The 27,482-nt window shown below is 33.5% G+C and overlaps 2 protein-coding genes across 6 annotated transcripts in view; one reads left to right on the plus strand and one right to left on the minus strand.

Moving 5' to 3' along the window:
* The window catches only part of LOC143234854 (nuclear respiratory factor 1-like), a 55,008-nt gene extending 46,408 nt beyond the window's left edge, over positions 1-8,600 (plus strand). For 2 of the 5 annotated variants that reach the window (XM_076472532.1, XM_076472534.1), the window contains exon 11: positions 1,913-8,600. In XM_076472532.1, the coding sequence (XP_076328647.1) occupies positions 1,913-2,130 (218 nt within the window). In that variant the 3' untranslated portion in view covers positions 2,131-8,600. The remainder of the gene's footprint in view (positions 1-1,912) is intronic. The other 3 variants (XR_013018834.1, XR_013018833.1, XM_076472533.1) reach the window with 3 other exon arrangements.
* Positions 8,601-15,668: 7,068 nt separating this feature from the next.
* The window catches only part of LOC143234858 (uncharacterized), a 51,640-nt gene continuing 39,826 nt past the window's right edge, over positions 15,669-27,482 (minus strand). The window contains exons 6-10 of the mRNA XM_076472546.1: positions 21,810-21,888; positions 21,300-21,450; positions 20,700-20,823; positions 19,705-19,850; positions 15,669-18,173 (exon numbers count right to left, since the gene is read on the minus strand). Of these exons, the coding sequence (XP_076328661.1) occupies positions 17,892-18,173; positions 19,705-19,850; positions 20,700-20,823; positions 21,300-21,450; positions 21,810-21,888 (782 nt within the window). The 3' untranslated portion in view covers positions 15,669-17,891. The remainder of the gene's footprint in view (positions 18,174-19,704; positions 19,851-20,699; positions 20,824-21,299; positions 21,451-21,809; positions 21,889-27,482) is intronic.

The raw sequence follows: 27,482 nt of genomic DNA on the forward strand, positions 1-27,482 counted from the left end.
AAATTTTCGTACCTGGTGACAGCAAACACCATTCCTGCAGTCTCGAACCCAGCAATTCGGTTTTTGCTTTTGACAAACCCAAATCTCTGACCAGATCATTTAATTCTGACTGTGTTATGAGATGTGGATTGCCTGAGGTGCACGGTTCAAAATCCGGATCAATGTCACTGCCAGTTCCCTACATTGCAATTTCTTCATCTGGTGTGTCTAAGGTTCATTCCTCTGGTGGTTTCAGAATTGGAATACTGTTGTCATGTAGCATCTTATTGCTGAAGGCAGATTAGGGTATTCAATTGACTTCTTGTTTTTGGCAGAGAAACCAGACACATTAGTCAAACAGAAGTAACAGTCCGTCACATGGTCTTTCTGTTCTCGCCATATCATCGGGACAGCAAACAGCATTGTCTTTCGAATGCCTCTGAGCCAAGCTCTCAGACACATGTTGCACAACAAATGTGAGGCACCCATTTCTGGTCTTGATCACCAATTTTACAACCAAAGTACAGATGAAATGCTTTCTTCACAAGAGCAGTCATTGAGCATCTCTGATGAACAAGCGTATACTCGCCACAAATATAGTAGAATGTATCGTGGCTGTTACGACATTGACAAGACATATTGACCGATACTAATCGTCCTGTAAAACGTCTATGATATCTAACTTACTTGTTACAGTACTACTGAGGCAATGTTATATTCTGAAACAATACATACACACTATAAGGTCTATATTAATCCAATGAGCAGCATCTATGTATCAAAGCCACTTTTATAGCTTGCTGAGACAGTGTCTAACTGGCTCTGGCCTGCCCAGGCATGCCAGGTCTCCATACTTCCTCATAACAGCTTCCAACCTGGTCTGATTTCATGCCTGGACATGCCCAGACTACACAAAACATTGTTCATAGGTCTCTTACAGGAACGAAAATTTTTGGACATAAATATAAGAAAAACATGACAAAACTGAAGATTTCGATGAAACGGTACATGATGGGCAAATTTGGATATGATTTTCTTGATCAGCAGCCAAAAATCTATAAGGAACACCCAACAGTGTTCAAGAAGTAAAACCTTTGATGTGCAGTGTAATTTAAGGTTATTAGTTACCTCTAGAATGAATGAACCAGTTTTCAGCTATATTTATAAATACCATGTGGTAAGTTTAATGTTAATAAGCTATACTTTCAGAAATATTGTTAAAAATAATTTTTAACATTGTCAAACTATTTACAGCTTAGTAAGTTTAGCAGAACTGCAGAGATATACTGCCATTTCAGTTTAGTAACTTTAACAGAGCTAGACTATGGTTACAGTTTAGTATGTTTAACAGAGCTAGGCTATGGTTACAGTTTAATATGTTTAACAGAGCTAGGCTATAGTTATAGTTTAATTAATTTAACTAAGCTAGACTTTGGTTACAGTCTAATATGTTTAACAGAGCTAGACTATGGTTATGGTTTAATATGTCTAACAGAGCTAGATTATAGTTGCAATTTAATATGTTTAACAGAACTAGACTATAGTTACAATTTGATTAGTTTAACAGAGCTAGACTATAGTTACACTTCAAAAATTTAACAGTACTATGGTTACAGTTTAGTAAATTAACACAACTTGATTATATTTACAGTTTGGTGAGTTTCAGAAAGTTAGACTAAACTTAAAATTTAGTACATTTAACAGACTTGAAATGCCAATACAGATGAAAAATAAACATTAGGCAGACAGTACATTTGAAAAGAACATTTAAGTATTTTGCCTTTATTTTTATTGTCTGGTATATTTGGTAATAGAGTAACTAAACTGTGTAATAAATAAAATCTGATAAATTTTAGTAATTGGCCAATAAAAATTTGATTATGATACTTATGCATACATGAAGCATGGTTGTTTTCTTTGTTTATTGTTTTAGCATTTCCAGTGTCTGGCATGGTGACAATTCCAGTGTCCATGTATCAAACTGTAGTTACCAACATTTCACAGTTGAGTGAAGGTCAAGCATCTCATCATGCACTTATGGCTCATGTTTCAGTTGGAAGCACAAATGAAACCAGTACAAATGGAAATAGAGCTGGTGATGGAGTTGAATCAATGAATGAGGCTTCCAGTGTAGGGTCAGGAGATAGTTAAGTCTGCCAGTGAAGATAGTTGAATGTTAGTCACTGTAATATTTTGATTCCTAGCTACATCCATGTACTTGTTTCTGTTGTTTTTCATTGTTTCAATAGTTAAGAGTGTACAAATATTGTTAAGAGGTATCCATTCTTGATGTGAGACTGACTGAACACAAAAAACCTGTTGCTTCATAACGTTCTAGAAGCAAGAGTGACAGATTCTTTGTGTTCTACATGTTTTGATAATTTTGAAATCTGAATGGAAAATTACACATAGTTGTTTATGCCAGTACATTGCTGTGACAATTTCATTCTATTTTTTCAAGTAATAAGTAAGTCCTATTCTTAAAAGAAAATAAATAGATGTAAAAACAAATATTTTCATTGCTTTTAAAATTTGCAGTTTTTACACTTTTCAGTAATTCTGGTAAAAGTTGCTTATTTGTAAATACTCTGACAACTTTGTAAACAGACTCTCAGATGGATATTAGTATTTTTTTTAATGATAACATCTAACAGCATCAGGCAACACATTAACTTGAGGGTTCCTAAACCTCTTTTTCTGAGGTCCAACAGTTGAGATTAATTCGGCCCACTGACACTGTGTTGATCATATTTAAACTTTTGCTGATTATCATGATATATACTTAATCTTCAGTAAAGATTGGTTTAGTTTTATAGGATTTAACAATCAGTTTTGTGATACATTTGAATTCTGTCATCATATTGCTTTATCTTATATATTTTGTACTGTTGTATTTTTTTTTTGCACACCAACAACTAGTACCAGCAACGTATGGAAAATTTTAAAACAAGTGTTGTTAATGTGAAGGATATCTATAAACTGCTCATGAGATGAGTAACAAGTCTATTATCCATGACAGAACCTGTGACAGTGTTGTTCCTTGGACAGTAATTTGGGAACCTCTTTATTAGCTTTCTGAAAATCTCTTTGAAATATTATAATTTGTAGTCAACTATCAAAACTCTGAACTGTTTATCTTTCAGGCCACAGTTAAGAAATGGGATAAGTTTCAACATTTACATTATTGTTTATGTGTAGAACTAGTCATCCAGTAATTGCAGTGTTAATTATATTAAATTGTTATTTTATGAAAACAATGTAATAACATACGATTTGGTATAGAATGCTAAGATTAGCACCTGGAAATAAAACTCATTTAGTCCTTTGATAACAGTCAATAATATTTACATGTTGTGGGATAATAAACTAGTTCTTCTGAGCTGTCCGTGCCATTGAAATGCCTAGCAAGACCTAAAACTGATTATCGTTTATACATTGCCTAAGGATTTAAATATATGAACAGTTTGATATTTAAGCAGCTATCTTTTAACTGAAGAGCACTTTCTATTATAATTTCAATTAAAGTTATATGTAGAAACAACTTTATGTACTTGTATTTTTTAAAGTAAGAACAGACTATTCTTGTATAAAGTGTCTTTATTGAGCCATTTGTTTAAGCTAAAGGAAATCTTGTTAATTTTCAATTTGTAAATGTTGCAAGTTTGATCTTGGCTATTTTCAAAACACATTGGAGTTACTTAAAGGTAAAAAGAAAAATACAATAACAATTTAAAACTTATTTTGAAACCTGAAACAATTATGAAAATTTTGTCCTTCTTTTTCCTTCAGAACTTGCATGCAAATCATGCTTTTAAACTATACCAACTACTGATATAATATAATCTTAAGTCAATCACACTGTTATTTGATGATTATTATCTGATACAATGTACTTGATTATAGGTTAGATCAAATATTATTTTAAATATAAGAATACATTATTTCCCTGTTTATCATCAAGTTACATTGTTCTTGTATGGAGATATTTTTTCTTATGTTATATTTTATAATTGATTACAGATTAAAGGGATGTTTATAGGCTAGTAGTGTGAAGAAAACTTTAAATATCAGCATATAATACATGTTTATGTGTGTGTGTAGATCAGAAATATCTATTTTTCCAGCAGGAAAGCTGGACAAAGTATGCTTGGAAGAATATGACAACCTTAATGAGAATTGAAAGCAAATGTCATAAAAGCATTTTGATACAATTAACAGCTCAGTAAATGCAAATTGGATATTCTTTCTAATAGTTGTGATAGAAAAACTTTTTTTTTATAACCAGATTCAAGAGGGGTTTTCAATTCTTCTCACACAGTGAATTGTGTAAATAGCTATAGCTTGTCAGCTGGATACATAATTTTAAGACTTATCTAAATCTCCTAGGGCTTTGTTTGGGTTATGGCCAAAAATATCTCTATGTCTGGGTTCTTTGTTATGAATACCATAATTTATTTGTGCATCCCCACAAGCTTCTTGATTCTTCTTATTACCGGGAGCATCAAACATTCTCTTCCAAGCTGCAGAAGAAACAATATTCTTTGGTTCAACTGATAGACCATCTGACCTCTTTGTTTTTTTGCTATTTAGTGAACAAAGAAAAACAGTAGAAAGCAATTACCTTACAGTGCTACTAACAATTGCATCACACAAACTGAAGTAATTTTATGAAAGTAGTCTTCCAGCAATTACAAACTGTGTGCTGTCTCTCTCTCTCCTTAACTATGCAAATGGTAGAAACTTGAAAAAAATCATAGCCTAGCTTGAATGTGTGATTGAAAAGTACAAAGAATAGACTGCTAATCATTTGCCATTTCGATTTCGTTTAATAATTAAACACATTTTTCACATAGAAGGAAACCTAAAAGGTTTTGCTACATTATGGATAAATGGTGACATGGAGCTGGAAATGGAATATTATAAGATCCTGGTGATGTTTCATTTTTTATGTATATTAAACACATAAATTAGTCCAATGTTAAAAAACATATAAGGTCAAAGAAAGATAACTTGACACAAATTATTTTTTACAGTTTTGAGAAGATGTTAGAAGCATCAGTACAACAAAAACACTTTTAAGGTCCAAAAATACTCCACACTGGGATCGGAAGGCTAATCATTATAAGCCAGAAAGTAAGGACAGTATTGATTTAAAATTTTTATCATAACATAGCTTGCTGTGATCAAATGTTAATTTCTTTTAGTAGCATTGTGCATTATTTTAAATCTAAAGACTTCTTTATTTGTTGAGAATCTTAGTTATAAAAGATAGATAATTGCATATCAAAGATTCTTACATCACCACTCATATAGTAAATGTGTGTTTGTTTTTGTGAGGCTGAAGTTAGGAGTATTCTCTGCATATGTAATGAATCATTCAACACAGGACATTTAACTCCTGTTCTAAGTATGTGTAGATGTATCAAAGATAACAAACTGAAAATATTTAATAAGTATTCGTATCATGCAGAAGGTGGTTGCATTGAAGTTTAATGTATCATAAATTCAAATGTTTAAGAATTAATATTGTATTATCTACTAAAATAATCCATCTAGAGTTAAAGTTTTACATTTGTATAGTGTTAAATTAGTCTGCCAAACTAAAACCTGTAAAACTACAGTGATAAATTGTCTACTAAATCAAACTCTGTTGAGTTACACTGTTCATACCAGCAATTAAAAAAAAGCATGTAAATAACATCTATTAATATCTGTAGAATGACAGTGTTACATCAGGTTTAAATTATAGCTTGTGGAATGTCAACATTACACCATTTATTAAAGCAAGATTTGTGATATGACATTATTACACTGTTTCTTAAAGTGTAGTCCATAATATTACAGCCTTACACTGTCTCCTAATGTATGGTACATACAGTAAAAGTCTTATGTATCTTAAAATACAGTCCATACTGTAACAGTCTTACACTATCTTTTAAAATATGACCCATGCTATGAAAGGCTTACATTGTATCTTAAAGTATGGTACATACAGTGACTCTCCCTCTTAAAGTAGTGATAACTGTTCAATGTTGCTATTTTTAGGTATGGCATGTAGCATGAGAATGTTGTACAATCTATTGAAATAAAGTTTGTAACATGACAGTGTTATACCATTTATTAAAGTAGGATCTACATTATGATAGTGTTACACTTTATATTAAAATAGAACCAGAAACATGACAGTTTTACACCACCACCTATTGAAATTAGTGTTTGTAGCCTCCCAGTGCTGCACAGTCATTTCTACCACTATATTCTCATTTAAACACTTTATTATTTATACTTACTGTATCTAAAGTGTTAAATATAATTAAATGCACGTTTTCTATTAGAAGCAAAATCTGTAAATATTTTGAACTTTAACAGTATATTGTATATACTCATAAATAAAGCATTTAAAAGTATTCATCACCAAATTAAGATCCATACATGTCAACTTTACAAATTTTATCCAACTACTGTATGTATCCTAATGCTATATGTCATATCTTATGTTTCAGACATGCTGCAGCCATTCATATATATAGCAGTATATCCCTTTCAATTTTTCAATATTTCTCAACCATTGGCCCATCACAACCACCTTTCTAGTTTGTGTGATTTCACAAAAACAAACAAACAAAAACTGATATAATATTCTTATGTAAGCTATGTTTTTCATCATAATTGCATCTTAATGGTAGATTACTGTTTAAGTAGGAAGCAAGCCAGTCACTAGTATCAACAGAGTTGAGAAACACTGACCTAGACAACATTTTACTGTTTTTTGCAATCTACTTTGATCCTGATTTTATAGATAGAAACACAGTACATTCCAAATTGTTGTTGTTTATTTCATGTTGATCTAATTAACTTATGTTGTTATATTTGTGTTTGATTTACCTTAGTGTTTACACATGATTGTAAAATAACCAATGAGTAAAACCAAATGTTTTACATTTCTTTTACATGCAAGATAGAAAATCAAAATTAATCCACATATTTCATCATTATCAATGTGACATGTTGAAGGTTAACTGTACCCTTAGAAATGTATAATTTTTAAAATTGCTTGATACACATTTACTTTAATCTCTCTTTAGAAATGATGGTGAGGATAATGTTGGCATCCACATGCTGCTTCTATGAAATGTATTTTTCAAGTTTGGGAGGGAGAGATCAAATAACACAAACCTAAATATATCATGAAAAGCTACTAACAGGAAATCTTGTTTCTAAGAGTTGTGAAGTTCAGGTTTTCAGCTTTTGCTTAAATATGTGACTTAGTCTATAATATGTGTTTGTGTGTATAAAAAGTAATAATGTAAAAAATTTTGTTTATATTTAAATGAAATGCCACCACACAAAAGAAAAAAACTTAAAAGTTGTGCTTCTCTAGTTGTAATAAAACCGACTTAGATAATCTGAGAAGAGTACTTTGCAATACACATACATTAATTTTTGTCAGACAGTAAAACATTATTCCTATACAAGTTTCTGCATTTGGAAACAAAAATCTGTATTAGTGATTGTATAAACAACCAGTCAAAGAGTTTATTATATGATTATTTATTATCTGTGTATCAGAAAAGTAATCAATAAAACTTCCTCATGTTAGGTTATCTAAACAGGTCTTTCATGTTCTTGTTTCTGTTAATATTTCTTGTTTTCAGATATTTTTTATAAATGCATTATTAATAGTTAACCTCTACTCTCAGCCCAAGCATCCAAACTATTTGAATGTTACATAGTAGATCTTGAAAAGAGGCATGCTTTAACTAAGAATATAATTATTGTGCTACAAAGCTAAGGTGGTATATTTCTGGAGTAAAAAGAAAGCTGATCGAGTGAGGTTAAGGAGGATAATTGAAGTAATGCTTTTACAAGTGATTTAGGCTATTCCAAATGAAAATGTAGTTGCAAAGACATAACTTATCATGTGAGGCTACATCATAAAGTGTTGACTATAAACATTTATTGCAAATATGTTTATTTTATGGTTTGCTGATTACCAATGATGTAATGAAAGTTCTAAAGTTTATTGTTCCTATAAAAGTTTCAGACCTTGCTAGTAAGGCTAGAAAACAATGTATCATAGATTGTCAGTGTATTTATGAGCTATCCTTGATTTTTCTTATGGTACATGGTAGATGGGTAAATGACTAATATAATTTGTTCTGTTGTGCATAATATTTATTAATCTTTGAGTTTCAAAAAATTTTGCATTTAAGTTTCATAATAGTTATTTTAAAGACATTTTCCTGTAAATTATCAAAATATCTTTTTTTTTTATCGAAATGTAGTGCAAAAATTAGTATCTTATTCTTCCTGAACATTATGTACGTGTGACATGTAACTGCAACATTAATACTATGTAATGAAATCTAAAGTGCGAGTCACACCTGTTTGTACAGATCATCCTGCTCTTCATTTAAACGTCAGTCAAATAGTACCCTGTAATATTGTTGTATATGTAATTTGAAAGGTGTAGTCATATTTCATTGTACACTTGATGAGCTCTGTACAGACAGTATATTGTCCTTGCTTTTGTATAGTTCATTGTATCTTTTTATCTCAGTGAATATAGTTGATGTAGAGACAGAACTGTGATTCATGTTCAACAATGCAAGTTTTCTTTACATGTGTGTCCAGTTTCAGTTCCTCACATATTTTATGATAGTAACAGATTTTTTTTCATGTGAATAATAAAGAACTTCACATTGTAAAATTATTTTACTTCATTTTGAGAACTTCAGCTGCTGTTGAGATCACCAAGGTATTAGTTTATCACAACATTCCATGAAATGTATCCTTCAGACATAAAATGTACACAACTTGAACAGTGATAATATTTGATATGGTTGAAGTAGGTGTATGAAGACAGAATTATGAAAACACTGTATTTACAATGGCTACATAAATTCCCTAAGATTACAAAATGCTTTTTAAATCTCCAAAAAAATATGAGGTATGCTATCAGTATTTTGAAAGTGAGATACAACACCTATGTGCACAGTATATTATATGATAATTGCATCCTGGAAATAACTTTAAAATGTTATTTACATCCATAAAATAAGATAGAATGAGCTATGCAATATGTTTTTACATATTACAAACAGAATTATCTCCTAAATAATAAGTAATCAGGTTTTTGTATTCTGCATATGAAGTAAAACGACTATACAAGTGATAAAAATACATCAGGCTTTCACATTATATAAATAGATATAACAAGTTCCATCCTAAAAGTAAGATACATTGTTGTCCAACCTCTTGGATTGTGTGAAACAAAGAACATGCTTCTGTAATCTTGATATTGTCAAATTGAAATTATTTCTGGAAATGGTTTTCACATGAACTTCATATGTTAATTTAATGTAGGTTAATGTATTAATTTAAAAGTTATATTAGTCTTTTTTTATCCTGTATTAAAAAATTTAATAAATGAAGGTTTGACAAAATTCACCATAACATTTTTGAAAATATCTTAAGTCAAAATAATTCTAACAGAAATAATATTCTTTGTTATAAAGTTACAACATAATTTTTCAGACTTTGTTTCAATGTCAAAAGAAATTATCAAAAAAAAAAAGGTTTCATTTCTCACCATTGAAAAAAAAACTTTTACCACTTTTGTTTTACATATTTTAATTTACAGTAGACCAGATGAATTTTTTTCATATTTGTTCAAAACATTAGTCAAAATACAAGAAAAAAAAATTAAACATTCAGTACAGAAGTCAAGTTATCAGGTTATTTTGAAGGATGAGTAAGGCCTAGTGTTTCAGGCTGTGAATTTGGAAGGTTCATGTTCAAATGCCATTGAATAAACCACACATTTAGAAGTGATTCATTATGAGAGAAATAGTCAGTCCCATTATTTGGTTCAAAGTGGTTTTAACAATAGATACTGCTAACAACGTTTCTTCTGAAATTATACTTGATCACTAGAAGTCTCTGATCTGGCCATTTTACCCAAAAATGTATCTCAGAATGGCTAATATATGTAGTAACACTTATTTCAAGTGGGTTTCTTGTCATCAAGGATTTTACCCACAAACTGCCATTCTCATTGAAAGTACCAAGACATTTTGAAGTTTTACTATTGATGTACAAATTGCAAAGGTGGAGGGAGTAGTGAAGGAGTGACAGTAATCAACCAAGCAGAGAGTAACTGCCTAGAAAGAACAAGTGTGCCATAAAAAGAAAAGGCACAACTGTGGAATATAGCACTACTTCTGGAATAGGTATGCTCTTCAGCCAGTAACAAACATAGTAATGCATACAGGGAGGAATGTAATAGAGGCACTGTAGTCTGAAGAAGGAGATGTACGGCACCATTTGGTGGAGAAGTGCTGTATAACTGACATGAAACAGCACAATGTGAAATTAATAAAAGGCCTAAATAAATCAGTGCAGAGGGTAGTCTTAAGGAATACTAGAGCATGCCAAACACTGCTCAACTGGATAGAACAATCAGTGAAAATGCCTTGTCTAGGATATTGTGAGCAACAAGAACAATCCTCCTCATAAAAAAAAAATCCAGACAAAGTGTCCAGAATAAATTGTTTGATAAAATATTGCCAGGTAATTCAGCATCATTTAGTTATAAACAGATAATGCATACTTTATCCATATAGGTAGCAAGTGTTAGCATGGGACATAGCAATAATTAATCACAGTAACGTGCTGTTAATACAAGTATTTGTGGCTAGCGCTAAAGGACCATAAATTGTACATGAATAAGCCAAATAAGCACCTTGCATAATTATGTAAGATCAAGAACTGCAGTCCATCCAGCAAAGCCCTTTGAATGTATAATATTATGGCTTAATGTGGTCTGCTTGGGCAAAAACATCTCGATAAACACCTTGGAATACATTGGATTATACCAAGTGTGATCCAACCAGGCAGAAAACATTCAGTGGAACTTCCTTGCATAAAATACAGAAATCAACAAATGTAGTCTGCCCAGGCAAAACTGAGGGAGAAGCACCTTGAATACATAGAGTCCACCCAGTCAAAAACATCCTGGAGAAATGCCTTGGGATACTACCAAATATGTTAAGTGCAATCTTTCTGGACAGAAAGTATCCAGTCAAAGTGCTTTGCATAAGAAGTTTATTTTGTGATCAGCAGTTGAGGTCAACCCAGACAAATACATCCAAGAGGAGGGCCTTGGATCCAGAATATTGTTACTGCATAATCAACAAGTATGAAGACAATAACCCTCTTCTCACTGAATGGATACATGAGCTATGAAGTTTAATTTAGGCCAGTAGGAATTGGCAAAAATCCCCATCTGCTTTACTCATGAAGTCTGCAAGTTTCCTTCATCCATACATTAAAAAGTGATATATATATATATATATATATATATATATATATATATATATATAAACACTACAAGATAAATAGCTGATGATCTTACAGAAACACCCCATCTCAGCAGTGAGCATTATAGAAGTATACAGATTTAGCACTAATAAAATAATAAGCATACTTCACCAAGCTACATCTACCACCAGGTGGGGTCCCAAAATATGATTTATATCAACAAAATAAGAAACAAATAATATGTTGACTTACTCTTGTCAACAGTAAACAGAAGTGTGTAAAAATGCCACAGAAGGAAGATAATACCCACCAGAGAAAGACACAGCTGGGTTGTGCATATAGTGTGCAACAAATGTGTTAGTTGTCCATATACCAGCCTGAACAATCTCCAAATGACAGTGTTTTAGAATTTGGTGTAAAGAAACATTATGTAGAAGGCAACCTTCCACGAACATGAAAGAATACATCAATCGTATGAACTGACGAACCCACATGGCAACCATAATAGGTGACAGATCATGGGAAATGGATTTTTTATGGAGAAATGGACAGGAACAAGAACCAAGAAAGGAGGTTGTATAAGCCATATAACATAGAAGGGAACAAACTAGAAAACGTATTCAATCTGGATCTGAATGGGAGTACAGATGAGAAATGGAAGGTAAGGAAGTAGGATAAAAGGGTAAAAAAAACCTTTCTGGGCAATCCATGCCCAGGGAAGAAAGGCTCAATCTGTATAAAGGATAACATATGAGGTATGGTAAAGTGTGTGAGAAACATTAATGGTATAAATATCAGAATAGTGATGACTTCATGCCAGGAGGGGGAGGAAATATATCTTAAGGGGAAGATGGTACAAGGAACACATTGTGTAACAGATTTATTGCTATATGTTTATTTTATTACCTATGTTGTTTCAGTTTGATACATGTGGCATATATTGTTGGATGTATATTGTGCAAGTCCCACCTGTTCTGTAAATTTGTAGAAGATTCTTGAAAGTAATAATCAACTATTTGTTTTACGAAAAAGCTAGCCTCTTTTCGAACAGTGTTTACAGTTTGAGAATCTCGTGTGATTGATATATACAACTGACAGGCCCAGAGACAAAGATTGTATTCTCAAGAAGACTGGTTGGATATTAAAACTTTAATGAAAATAATGTACAGAACAACATTTCTATCTCCTCTTAGGTTATCTTCAGGTTAACATAATAAATCAGACTTGTCCAAAATAAATTATAATATGTAACAATTGCATCACACTAGTAAAACCAGACAGGGGATGAACGACAGCAGAGATCTCAATCTAACGAAAGGAATGTGACAGATGGACCAGAAACTTTCCATATGTGGGAGAATGGAAGGTGTTTAACAGGGCAGCCCTATAATGAGCAATAGTTAAAACAGATAAACACTGATCAAATAACCAGGGGAAAGATGGAACAGGTGAAGAACAGAAGGTTGATGGTTGGAAGCCATGGTGAACAGACTAAAACATGAAGTAAGACTAATGCTTCTAGTAAATAGACAAGGAGGAAGGGCAAACAGTATGGGCAAGAAAAGATGCTAGATGGAGGAGAGTCCCTGAGTTGAGGGAAGTGACTAAAAAACCACCCATGAACATGGAGTTTGGGAGGAATATGTCCTATCATGGCTATTGAAGGAGCAATCAGGAAAGATAGGGGCTAGTGCTTCAGTAACGGCCAAAACAGAGGAAATACCTCTGAGGCAACCAATATGAAGCAACCAGCAGAAAATGACAACTGTTTATCTGCATAAGGAAAATGACTTCAGAGAGAAGTCTGGTGGAAGAGCAGGAATATAGGTGAAGACCCCTTCAATCTCCACTGAAAGAACCCACCCCAGAGCTAATGGGTAAGAAACTGGAGATGAAAAGGAAGGAAATTTCACATTCCAGTGAGTGGCAAATGTATATATGCAGTGTTCCCAGTTGAGAATACACCCAAAAAATACTTGAGAATGAAGGTACCACTCCAATATGAGAACCTGGTTGAGATGCAATGAGCAAGTGACCAAAAGATTTATAATTCCAGGTAAATGAAATGCCAGATCTGTGGTCGCTGGCATAGTATAGGAGACCCTGTCTCAAAACACAGAGATCTAGACATGGTGATATAGCTGATGACAGTGCAATTGTCAGAATGTACCATTACCATCAATCGTGCAAGAGTGGAAAAAAATGTTACATTGCCCAATGAAGTGCTAAAAGTTCCAAGATGTTGATATGGAGAGTAGTCAATCGACCCCAAATCTCTTGGGAATCAAAAAACGTCCCTCAACCTACCAAGAAATCATTTGTAAGCATATAAAACTTGAGTCCAGGTGGAAGAATGGGAATCTCCACTGTGATCATGTCCCTTTAACCAAGAAAGATCAGCCTTGATCCCAGGTGGAAGGGTGATGAGATGATCCAAGAGATCATGAGAGAAGTTTCACTGGTCGAAAAACATCCAATCAAGGTAATGCATATGCACCCAACCCAAGAGAAAAGAGCTTCCTAGGAAACCCACATTCCCAAAAGAGATAGGACCTCTCACACAGAGAGAAAAGGAAAAGTATGGCCTTCTTAACTGCCTGCTCTATATCCAGTAGCTGAAATGGAGAAGCCTTGGCCTGACAAAGATTAGAATTCAAAAGAGTCCCCATATGAATAAGATACTGCATGGGGTAGTAAAGGACTTCTCCACCTGGATGGAAAACCCCACCTGAGCAGTTTCTTGAAGAAGTAAGTTGGTGTGAGTAACTGAGTGGGCATGGGAAGAAGAAAGCAGCAGCCAGTCATCCATGTAATATGAGTCTAAAGACCCAACAAGTGAATATGATATGCAAAAGAGCATACCACTCAATAAAATACTCATGGATATGAAAAAAAGATAAAATGGCAGCACCCAGAACTAGAAAATAGAACCATCATTGATGAACCTAAGAAAATAACATGACACTTAAGCAACTCAAATATGAACTTGATCATCCAAAGTTCTAGGGAAAGCAATCCTCTGAAGTGAGAGTTAGGATCCATGATGAATCAAGGTATTTCCAAATAGGTGTACAGCTGGGACAGATCCATGATTAATCTTCAATATCTATTGTTTTTGGAGACAATAAATAGATGAGAGTAAAAATCGTGGTTCAATGGACACCACCCATCTGATAGCCCCTTTGTGTAGGAGGTCTCGAACAGACTTGACTGAACAATCCTGAGGAGGAGGAGGGAGGGAGCTCTTGAAAGTGAATAGAGGAGGAGCAGAATCCACAGAACTGTCATTAACTGTAGCCAAAAAGACACATAAACTAAACATGTTTAAAAAAAATACTCAATACTCACAAATTAACAAAACTGTGTAGTACCATTTCAGAATTATAGCTTCCAAAATTTTGAAATAGTATGAAGTATCATTAAACACTTTAATTCAAAAAGTTGTTAATTTGATTATAAATAATTCTCACATTAGATGCAATAGAAACCTACATGATCAAAATCACAGAGTAGTTCTAGATTGGTAAATCTACTTGTGTAAATTACAACAGTACTTACTGAATTTAAGAATCAAGCTTACAGTTATCTTGATGACATTTTCGGTTCATTAGGAACAAAGGTAAAACATTGTTTGATTAACTGTCAACATTTTTTATGTTCAGTGCACAGTTATTCTCCTAAATGTTTTTGACATCAGTAATATTAATAACAGAACTTTATAGATATTTATTAAAAACACATTTACTGACATTTCTATTTATGACTGCACTACAACTTTCTTTTCCTGAATAAATTTACATTTTCTATCACAATGCATACAAAACATCGTTTTTTTCCTCTGCTAATGTGTTAGATTATGATTTGTTGATCCCTCTACATGATGAGTTTTTTTCTTTGAATTTCGTGTAAAGCTATACAAGGGCTATCTGCATTAGCTGTCTCTAATTTAGTAGTGTAAAACTAGAGGGAAGGCAGCTAGTCATCACCTCACACCACCAACTCTTTTACCAACGAATAGTGGGAGTGACTGTGACATTATAATGCTGCCACAGCTTAAAGAGTGAGCATGTTTGGTGTAACTGGGATTCGAACCTGCAACCCTCAGATTACAAGATCAGTGCCTTAACCACCTGGCCATGCCAGGCTTGTGTGGATGAGTTTAGTATAACAAGTTGTCAAAATATTTTAATTCTTCCTTTTTATCTTTTCAAGTGCACATTTTAAAAATATTAACTGTATTTTAATCATATGTATCCTCAATGTTGAACCTGGGGTGTCTCAGTAATGAGATAATAATCCTTGCTTACAATTTTCCACTTTATCTATTAACACTCTTGTCTTTGATGTGATCACATAAGAAAGATAACTTTTATTTCATTAAAAGTTTTTTTTTTTATTAAAAGGCTCAATGTACTTTTTTACACATTTTATTTGATACCATAAAAATAATGAGCTACAACTATGTACAATAATAATTATGAAATTAAGCTAAATTTGCCATGATTACCAATAATAAACTGTTTGAAAACACTAACAAATAATAATAAAAAAATGTTTTTTCATAGATAAAGCCAGAATTAATGAAGTATTGATTGTGTTTCAGAATAAAATATTATTAGTTTTTTTCAGAATCAATCTAGCAACATCACATAGGAAAAAACTCCCTTACAAAATGTATGTGGCACTAATTATGTAGTAGAAATGTAGCACAAGCTTCACCTGGCATTTCATTGAAATGAAAGTTATTAAAATGTTTTGTAATACAGAATTCTCAGTAAAGAAGAAAATACATTTAGTGGTGAATCATTAGGAAAGGACTAGTTACACCAATTATAATAGCATAAAATTGACAAAGTGCAATAAATATAATGCTATTTTCATGCAATCCTATAATCAACAACCACTTTTACCTAGCGAGTTTATGCAAGTCACATTGTATTATTTTAGGTAGCACCAACAATAATTTATTATAACAGTTGAACATGCTTCAAATAAAGACAAGACATTGCTATATTGAAAATCTACACATTCAAAATGCAAATTATTTCTAGAAAACAAAAGGACGATAGGTTAAGGTATCTAAACTTTTGTTAGAAAAGTGTATTGCCATTAATGGACTTAAACAGATGTTAATTTTGTCTTTTAAATATTTCAAATATTGCTAAGACATAAAACCATGGTTTCTCTACAGACAAAAGTGTGGTAGAGTTGGAGGACAGTCTACCTTGGATTCTATAAGTGTGATCCTTGAATTAATTCTAACTATTATTGTGGATTAACTTTTGGAACTCTTGCTGCAACTCTTTTGGAGATGACTAGTTTCAACTACATAATTATCTTGTAACGTTTGATGAATATGTCTAGCAAAGGGTTGAAACTGATAAGTTTGCAGAAAGAGGTTTCAACAGAAACCACAACTAATTCTTTTTCCTAGCCAAAGACTTGGTGTAATTTCCTTACCTCTAACATCAAAAAACTCCTTAACGTTTTCAATGCTGATCTCAGACTACGTATATAATTCTGATCTTAATGTTATAAAAGTATTGCTAGAAGGTTTTTGTATAACTTCTACTTTCTTTAATCTTAAGTATTTCTAAAAGACTGTTGTATGGTTTTTACATTCTTTAAATAGAAGACCTTTAATAATATTATGCAATTTTACTTTCTTTAAACTAAATTTTTTCTTTAATAACGTTGTACGGTTTCTACATCCTTTAAACTAAATTCTTTCTTGAGAAACTATTGTGTGACTTTTTCTTTCAGTCAAATATACTTCCAAAAGACAGTTGTAGACTTCTACTTGGTTTAAACTGAAGTTTTGGAAAAAAGACATTTAGCATATTATCTTGATAGCTTTTAGCATTGGATGTTTTTTCCAAAGAAATATTTTAATATTCTTTAAAATGTTAAAAAAGTCAATAAAAACAGATGTTATTTACATTTAATCCTTCTAATATTAATAAATATAAAATATTAGAACTAATGGTAACTTACTTCCACTAATTTTTTACAAACTCACCACCAGGTAAACACAAATTTATGACTGAGCACCACTGGTTGAAGATTAATGAGATGATATTACTAAACATATGAAAAAATGATTGGTACTGTACAGTATGACCCTTGAAGTAATTCTAATTATCATTTTGCATTAACTTTTGGGACTCTTGCTGCAACTCTTTTGGAGATGACTAGTTTCAACTATATAATTATTTTGTAACATTTGATGAATGTGTCCAGTAGAGAGTTGAAACTGATCAAGTTTGCAGAAAGATGCTTCAAGCCACAACTAATCCTTTTTTCCTATCCAAAGACTTGGTGCAATTTCCTTACCTTTAACATCAAAAAACACCTTTGCAGTGTTTTCAATGCTGGTCTTAGACAATGTGTATAATTCTGATCTTAATGTTATTAAAAAGCTTAACATTTCTTTGTTTATAATCTGAGTAAAAACACCTTGAAAATATTACAGTTGTGAAATAAGAGACACTTTTACAACTTGGGTATATGATTTTGTAAAAGACAAAACCTTGCAATTTGGGTATATGGTTGACACAAATTTGCCTTATATTACATAGCCAGTTACTAGATCAAATTCTGGAAGAGTACTGCCCATTGGATATGGTGGACCCTGGACCTCTGTGGAGGGGTTCTTTACTGGAGTGATGAGAATACCTGCTATTTGGTCTAGAGTGGACAATAGCATAATGGTCACTACCAGATCCCATAGAGCGAGAAATAGAATTCAATGTTGAGCCTCCTGATATGTATGGCTTATTAAGTGAGGTTCGAGATCCATAGTGTGAGCTGGGAGCCCATCCCACTCTGTAGGGGTCATAATCTTCCATCTCTGATGGTTCTTTGTCCACAACCTAAGGAAAAAATATAAGAAAACATATTATCCTAAGTATAGAGTAAAACATATTATTAAACGTTTAAGTATATAATAAGTCATTTTTTGTAGCATCACAAGATGAACCAAAACATGTTTTCTCTCTTATGTCTACTTCATATTACAAGTTTTATTTCAAACTTTAACCCAAGTACTGCTAGTTTATGGAACAGTAAAGAGGTATTTTACTGATGTCACAAATAATATAAGCTTCAAGCATACTGTTGGTATGAATGAGCTTTCTATCCACCATGAAGAAAACCTATACACTGGATAGGTAAGGTGTAGAAAAAGTGTAATTGGCCACTATCCAGTTTTTCATATTGTATAGCCAAACAGTAGTAGATATAAGAAATCAACTTAACATTTCAAAACAAAGTTTAATTTTGAAGTCTAAGTTGAAAGGAGGTCCAGTTCAATCTATACTTTCATTAATGTGTATTATTGGGTTAGACTAGTTTAGAGTATTTCACTCCTCATCAGCAACCCTGAAAACAAGTTAACTACTAAAAATATAAGTTGGACCTATATCATATTAAAAAGTATCAAACAAACTGTTGGCATGAACATGTTTTGTATTGATTACAAGGAAGCCTAAACACTGGCAGGTAAAGTGAAGAAAAAGTGTCATTGGTCAATGATGTAGGTCCAGCTTATATATTTTTCATTAACTTGTGTCCAGGGTTACTGATGGGGAATGGAATTTTCTAAAGCTAGTTAAACCCAATAACACATGTTAATGAAAGTGTAGATTGAACTTAGATATTGAGATTAAACAATTTTTGGAATACTAAGTTTATTTATAATATAAAAACTTGTTTTAGTTTCTAATAATACAAGTTTATGCTGTTATGTTTAAATTCAGATGCTGACTTGACGAACAAACAGAATAAACTATCACAGCAACATCACAAGAATATGATTTAATTAGGAAAAGTTTAGAATGATATTCTTAAAGTGTTTACTATGTAATACTTTAATCTGTCCCTGAGTATTAAAACCAGCTATAGAAACAAAACTAGTGGCTTTACTTTCAGTAAGATATTTATCAATATTTCTTTGGATATTGTAACAATTTTCATATTTAAAATTATACCATGTGGCTGAAAGTAAAACTACTCACTAATAACTGCTATGGTTTAAAATCGGTATCTAAAAATAATATAAGTATTCCAGATAATGTGACACTTTGTCAGCTTTCCTTATTCAAGACTATATTAATTTTAAATAGAACTAGTTTTGTATTTTTAATCAAAATAGGGATAACTGAATGCAATAAGAGCATAGAATATTTGTGAATGAGGATGAGTTATAACAACTTTACACACAAAACTTCAATGTACATGTTAATTTTGTTTTCTACTTATTGATAAGTTTAGCACATCAGATTCCAATATGAAATAAATATCTTTACTAATTAAAATATCTTATATTAGAACCTCTGATACACCATCTACACTTCAGGGAGCTTCACATCAGTAAATTCGCGAGTCATTAACTCTGAAACTCACCTCTGTTTTTGTGCAAGTACAGGTTAGCGACGAACACAAGAAAATATTGACTATCAACATCACAAGAAGTAGGATAGCCAAACAAATACATAATCCAATTAACCATGGAAACCGCCATTCTGTGCAATCAGTTACTGCAAGTGCACCTAGAGGTAAGAAATTAAAAATCCAATGTTCACTTAAAACACAGTTTGTTTTCTTACGCAATCAAACTTATTTACAGGCTTAGCACACAGTGATAATACAAACAATTTATCTGAAAATGCACCACAGGAAGAACAATAACGAGCACAGCATGTTTTAATAATACACATTGGTGTCCACATAACTACTTCGCAGAATGTGAAACGATGTTCACCAAAATTAGTTTTGATGTTCATTAGGCCCACGCGGGGGTATATACAGGTTTTCAGTTTTGCATGTTTCTATATTGCAATTTTATTTTTTTATTTTTTTTTTTGTTGTTGTTGTCATTTGTTTTTGGTTTTACAATTACATATAAGGGAAACAACTTTTAATGTACTAAGATAACCTTTCGTTCATGTATTTGCATAATTTTCGTCCAGGGGATGGTTACTCCAGCCGTTTATTTAACATAGAAAAACACTTTCTATTGAAATAAGTTAAAGCATTATTTTATGTAAAAATATTGCGACTTAAAATGTACAGGATCGTAATTTAGGTTTATTAAATATGCCTTAAAACATATAGCGGTTTTGATCATTTTATCACATTATAAATTGTTCTGTAGCCGTTGCAAAAAGAACCCAAGTTATATAAAACAAAATAATTTCGTAATTGTAATTCCTGTTTTAAACATTAGGTAGCTGTTAAATTTGTTGCGTGTTTAACACAAAGCTATATAATGAACCATTTGTGCTTTGCCTACAGCGGGTATGGTAACTTGATTTTTAATGTCACAAGTTTATAGACTTGTCGCTGAGCCACTAGGAGTCCTCTGATAGGGAACAGTGTATAAAATAACAAAAACTTACTAATATCGTGGCCAGGTTCCACAACAAAGACTGTAGTAGAGGCTAAAAGTTGAATGTTTTCACCTTGATCCCGTGTCTGCGGCAATGGCTGAGGAAGGGCTTCTACACTATGTTGACAGTTAACCTAGAAAATTAATTACTTTTGCATACTTTTCTTTGACCGGGTGTTAATTTGGCAGAATAATTCATATAACAATTTGAAACGTCTTAGTAAACAGTTTTAATATAATGCTTCATGTGACGCAAAAACATGTATGTGTAGATTTTTCAAACTGAACTTTACCTTATTTTTACTTCTGTAACGAAATATGGGTTTTGACAACCATTTATATAACATTAAAATAATTCAAAAATCATTATAATAAATAAATGAATCATCAGGTATTTTCAGATTTATAAACTTTCTTCATTTTATTATTAACGACATGAATTTCACTTGGTTGAAAAAAAAACAAAAAAACTACATCGGCGTTATTGCCGCAACAGTCGAACAGTTCAGTCTTTTATAATCGAAGGTCATAGTGAATAGCGATCGTACAAAGAACGATTTCACAAGGAACTGAAATCAGAAGAAATAATGGATGTGTTGAGATAACGTACCAGAGAACAGCTGCCTTTACACAGAACGATGTCACACTGAACGTGAATTTTATGGGTGTTGGGAAACTTGAAGGTAGAATATAATACTGAATCAGCGGTCTTCGATGTCTTGTTGTACTGGAACTTGGACAAAAAACTCGTCTTGGGACATCTGTAAAAAAATGCCTCTACAAATGACTTACTGTTAAAAATTAAGTTACTATTGCTTGAGTTAATTTAGTGGTTATTAAGTTTAAAAAACACTAAATCACGATAACACATAACAATCACGCTATTAAAACACCATTGCATTCAACTAAGAGAACTTGTGATCCTTATAACATATGTAGTAGCTACGTCACACTGTGCCTGGACACAACTACGTTTTTATACGTCTGGTAGCTTTGTTAATATTTTAATGTCGAGAGTTTATTAAAAAAAAACGACATAGCATACAACATAAATAATAATAAACCTCGTCATGTCCTAGAAACAGACTCTCGTGGTTTACAATCTAGTTATGTCACGTACCCTTGTGAATCAATCAAATCCACCTCGGTAACATTGGCTGCGAAACTAAGGCACTTTCTTACCATGATGTCATAGTAGTCTGAAAATAAAACAGATTTAGCTAGAGTTTCACATTTCCATTAAATGTAACAAATGGTAAATAAAAGGAAGCAAAATATCTTATTTTGCGAATTGATTCAACTTTTCAATTTACATACAACACACACCTTGATAAACTGTAGTATGAAACAGAATTAAAACCTTGTTCAACTAAGGACTCAAATTTTAAGAAGTGCGAATTCTAATCAGCCCAGTTGTGTTAGTCAAAACAAATAAATTATCTAGCTGAATGACTCGAGCTTCAAGCGCGTGAATTCTAATCAACTCAGCTGTCTCCACCAAATCCAAATGCTGTCTAACTGACTGAGGACTGAATTTTCAACCAGTAGGAGCTCCAGTTAGCCAAGCTGTGTCGGTCAATATTCAACCACTATCCAACTAAGGACTTGAGTTTCAAGTATGTGATTTATAGTCAGTCAAGCTATTCAGTTAAAACAAACACTATACAGCTAAGGACTTAAGTTGCAAGTTGTATGAATTCTAATCACCCCAACTGTGTCATTCAATACCCAAAAAGTGTCTAGCTAAGGACTTAAGTTTCAAACAGTATGAACTCTAATCAGCCAAGCTATGTCAGTAAAAAAACTCAAATCCTATATAGTTGAAAAACATTAGTTTCGAGTTTGTGGATCTAGTTAGCCTATCTGTGTCAATCAAAACCTAAACCTTACACCAGGGGTTCCCAACCGGTGAGTCGCGACCCCCCAAGGGGTCGCGAAGCCTTGGCACGGGGGTCGCAAAACCTTGGCAGGGGAGTCGCGTAGCCTTGTTAGAAGTAGCTTTGGATAACATTAATTTTATTTCATCAATTACATTTTCATGCTCTTACATTTTGTTTTGTTTCGGTGCAAAGCAAAACGTGTGCTACGTTAGTTCAATGTCACTAGGTGATATTATGGGTGTATGTATGCGTGCCTGTGAGTGAATGTGCCTGTGTGAATGTGTATGTGTCTGCAACTGTATGTATGTGTGTACTAGTGAGTAGCGAGTATGTGAGTGCACGTGCATGTACTGATGCTTGTGTGTCTGTTTAGCTGTGATTAAGTGTGTGTGTGCTCGCTGTCGACACGTGAGTCACATGTCCGTTGCTGATTGGTGGATGACGAATCGCGCGACTGGCCACGCTCCCTTCCCTCCCAATACTTACCCCATCATTACTCTACCTGCACCCCCCACAAGTAGTCAGTGTAAGATCTACAGTTGCCAAAGCGTTCATCATTCAACATTTTTATTTTATTTTAACAAGGAGCTAAGTAAGCAGTAGAGGTGAGTTGTGTCCATGGCTAAACGGCGCAGATACTTAGAATGCTACCTCAACATTGGCTTCACCACTGTGCTCGCCAACGACGGCATCGAGAAACCACAGTGTGTTTTGTGCCATGCTGTCCTGAGTGCAGAGTCAATGAAACCATCAAAACTCAAGCGTCATCTCGAGATGAAACATCCAGAACACGCAAAGAAGTGTTTGGATTTCTTCAAATGGCATGAACGGTGTCTTAAAAGCCAAAGAATCGATAGAAGTGGGTCGTTTCAGCAGCAGAGTGCAGCCGTAGTGGAAGCTTCATATGAGGTTGCATTCGAAATTGCTAAACAAAAAAGCCTCAAACGATTAGAGAAACACTTCTTAAACCCTGCATGATGAAAGCAGTAAATCTTATTCTTGGAGAAGCCAGTGCAAAGAAGATACAGCAAGTATCCCTGTCAAATAATACTATACAGAGGCACATTTCTAAAATGTCTATGGATGTGAAGGAGCAGGTTTTTACTGAAATCAAGGGTTCCCCTTTGTTCTCCTTTCAGCTCGACGAGTCAACAGATGTAAGTTCATGTTCTCAGTTGCTTGTCTTCGTGAGATACATTAATTCAGGTGACATCAAAGACGAATTCTTATTCTGCAGTGCACTTGAAACCACAACAAAAGCTGATGATGTCACGGAAAAAGTTTCAACTTTTTTTCAAGACGAAGATCTTCAATGGGAAAACGTGTGTGGGGTTTGTACGGATGGAGCACCGGCTATGCTGGGATCGAAATCAGGATTCCAGTCGAGAGTGAAGAAGCTAGCACCTCAAGCAAAGAGCATCCACTGCATGATTCACCGATATGCTCTCGCCAGTAAGACTCTCCCTGCCTCTCTGCAGGAAGTGCTTGAATCTGTAATCAAAATTGTAAATTATGTGAAGACTCAAGCACTCAACACTCACCTATTCAAAGACATGAATGCTGACCACGAAGTTCTTCTCTTCTACACAGCAGTACGTTGGTTGTCAAAAGGAAACGTTAATAATCGTGTATTTGAAATGAATGATGAAATAAAGCTATTCCTGGAGACTCAAGAAAGGAAAGATCTTGTAGCTCACTTCGAAGATGAAGTATGGAATAAAAGGGTTGCGTACCTAGCCGACATTTTTGACCAGCTGAACAAGCTCAATTTGAAGCTTCAAGGAAGGGAAACACATGTTCTCCTTTTTCAAGATAGTCTTCGGGCCTTTATTTCCAAACTGCAGAACTGGCGTCGGAAAACCAATCTTGGAAACATCGCTATGTTTGAAAAACTTTGTGGAGTGACGGATGAATCTCAGATCCAACTGGATCAATTCCTCAAGGATGAGATTACCGAACATCTTCAGTCTCTAGAAAAGGAAGTCGAGTGTTACTTCCGAAGCTATCACAGGAACAGGAGGCCCTGGTAAGGAACCCATTTTGTACTGAACTTGATGTATCCAGCATCCCAGATGATATCCAAGATGAATTTCTGGATCTAAGGAACGACTCTTCAGCTCATGATCTCTTCAAGGTGAAATCCGTGACTCAGTTCTGGTGCGCTATGTATCAGTCATACTCCAAAGTCAGCATGATAGCTTTACGTGTCCTTGTTCCATTTGCTTCTACCTACTTGTATGAGGCAGAATTTTCCACTCTTGTCAATATAAAAACAAAGAATAGGAACAGATTGGATGTTGGAGATGACATGAGACTGGCTCTAACAAACGCTCGGCCACAAATTTCAAAGCTTTCTGCTGAAATGCAACATCAGGCATCTCACTAGCTGGGTTGGATAGCTGTTCAAACCTATGTTAATATTATTTTAAGAAATATATGTTCTTTTTGTGAATTCAGGTTGGACCAATGTGATTTAATTTGCAATAAATAATTACAAAATTTTAAAATATTTTTTAGATGTTTCTTTCCCTCTCCTTCACAGAAAATAAAAGAAAAATTAAGCTGCTGATAGTAAGCCCTCAGTAGGGGGTCACATGGGTTTCAAACTTTTAGGTAAGGGGTCGCGAGTGCCAAAAGGTTGGGAACCCCTGCCTTACACAGTTGAACACTCAAATTTCAAGTGTGCGATATCCAGTCAGATCACCTGTGTCAGCCAAAATAACCCAAATTCTCTCCAATCGAGGACTGGAGTTTTAAGTGGTATGAGTTCTAGTCAAATAGGTCTGGCATGGCAAGATAGTTAGGGCGCTCGACTCACAATCTGAGGGTCGTGGGTTTGAATCCCCATTACTCCAAACATTCTCACTCTTTAAGTTGTGGGAGCGTAATAATTCGACCGTCAATCTCATTATTCGTTGGTAAAATAGTAGCCCAAAAGCTTACAGCGGTGGTGATGACTAACAGCCTTCTCTCTGATCTTACACTGCTAAATTAGGGACGTTAGCGAAAACAGCCCGTAGCTTGGAGCGAAATTCAAAGCAAACAAACAATCTAGCAAAATCAGCTCTGTCAGCGATTAGAAATTGTATTAGTTGAACTTGTGTATGTCCAGCTGTAGTTTTTGGTTTATATCCTCACCTTTACTGGACGATAAAAAAACGAATACAAGAAGAAAGTCAAGAATAAATCAACCATTTTCAAAGGTTAACCTTTCACTTGACGTTTGAAGTAAAAAATTTGTATACATACTATGCCCTTCAATACAGGAAGGACGGCTACTAACTCTTGATTGCGTACACTTAAAACAAATTACTTACTGTCTAGTTCAAAATAATAAGATGCTATAAGTAATGACTTTTATAGATCACTTTGTATTTTGTAGTCAAACATGTAGTGATGTGTATAACTACAAAGTCATTTCTTGACAACCTGAGTTGTAAAATATCTCCAAATAATGCAGACAGCCTTTTTAAAGTAGAAATAAGATTGGGAGATTCTTAAACAAAAGCAAATGAGGTCCAGTTACACTTTCAAAGTTATCTCGCTCTGTCGGTACACGTAAATTAACGAGTTTGACATAAATTTTAAAACTTTTATGGAAGCGTGGATGCCCTTCAAGTCCATGAATATTAATATAGTAGAACTATTTATAATACTGCCTACACGTATGAAATACGTTGTTAGGTAAAATAGCATAATTCGCAATGATTCACTTCCATTAGAAGTATGACTCTTATTTTTAAATAGCTTCATTCAACTTATCCCCGATCATTACATATTAACAAATACGCTCTAATTACAAGTATCACCTAGTGGACTGAATTACTCGTAAAACAATAAAAAATTATTGTTTCTTAATATTTGATTCAGCACAAGTAGCAGCCAATAAATAATTTAATCTCAATTGTTTATTTTGTTTTGGTATACTTGTAATTTTTTCTCTCGTTAGAGTCGGGCGTGGTTTACTGGTTAGCGTGCTTGGACTGTAAATACAATGGTTCCCGATTCGAGACCGGTTGCTGCAAAATACGCAATTCGTCCCTTGGGCCGTAGGTGTGTTATGAAGGCAATGGTTAATTTCCATTATTCTGTCAGACAATAGTATTGTAAAATTTGCTGTTAGAGAGCGTAGGTTAGCTGCCTTTCCTCTAGTCTGTTAGTTTAACATTAGGGACGTGTAGACCTCTCCTAAAATATGAAAATATAAAACTTGTCTTTTTCCATATTTCCAGCTCTGTCGGCAGTAACATTAATTCTTCTCTGTATCTCTGAAAGTGCAGCAGCAGAGCATTCCTTCAGTAAACCGTGCTATACTCACCAACTATGCGACATTAAATTGTTCAAAAATACACTTAACCAGCAAATGAGAATATATGCTAATGTACATCTGCAACCAAACTTTTTAATGCTTGTTTTATTAACCATACAAGGGATAATATAGTCTGGTAGGGAATGTTTTTTTTTCTGAAAGTTTGTTTGAAGTGAAGCACAAAGCTATACCACTGGCTATCCGTGCTCTACCCACTACAAGTATTGAAACGTGGTTTCTTGTGTTGTAAATTTGCAGACATACTGCTATACCACTGGGAACCTTTCTGAAAACATTTAATTAGTTGTACATTTCTCAGATTGAAAGAGAATACTCATCTTAAAACATCTGGTTGTTGTTTAATAATAAGAATACTGTTTTGTATTTCTATTATTCTATTAATTAATTTTACTTAAAATCAAAGTTAATACAAGGACATACTTTATCATATCCATGTCCCAAATTACATTCCTTACATGACTAGAGTAGAAATGAGTTTGTTGTTATGGGCAGAGGAGTCCACATTTCAAATATTTGGTTCAAAGAGTAGGTTGTACATCTAATGTAAGAAAGGTGAAATATACTTACTTCAATGCATAGCATG

Source organism: Tachypleus tridentatus, chromosome 12, assembly GCF_004210375.1.
Source record: "Tachypleus tridentatus isolate NWPU-2018 chromosome 12, ASM421037v1, whole genome shotgun sequence".
NCBI classification, from domain to species: domain Eukaryota; kingdom Metazoa; phylum Arthropoda; class Merostomata; order Xiphosura; family Limulidae; genus Tachypleus; species Tachypleus tridentatus.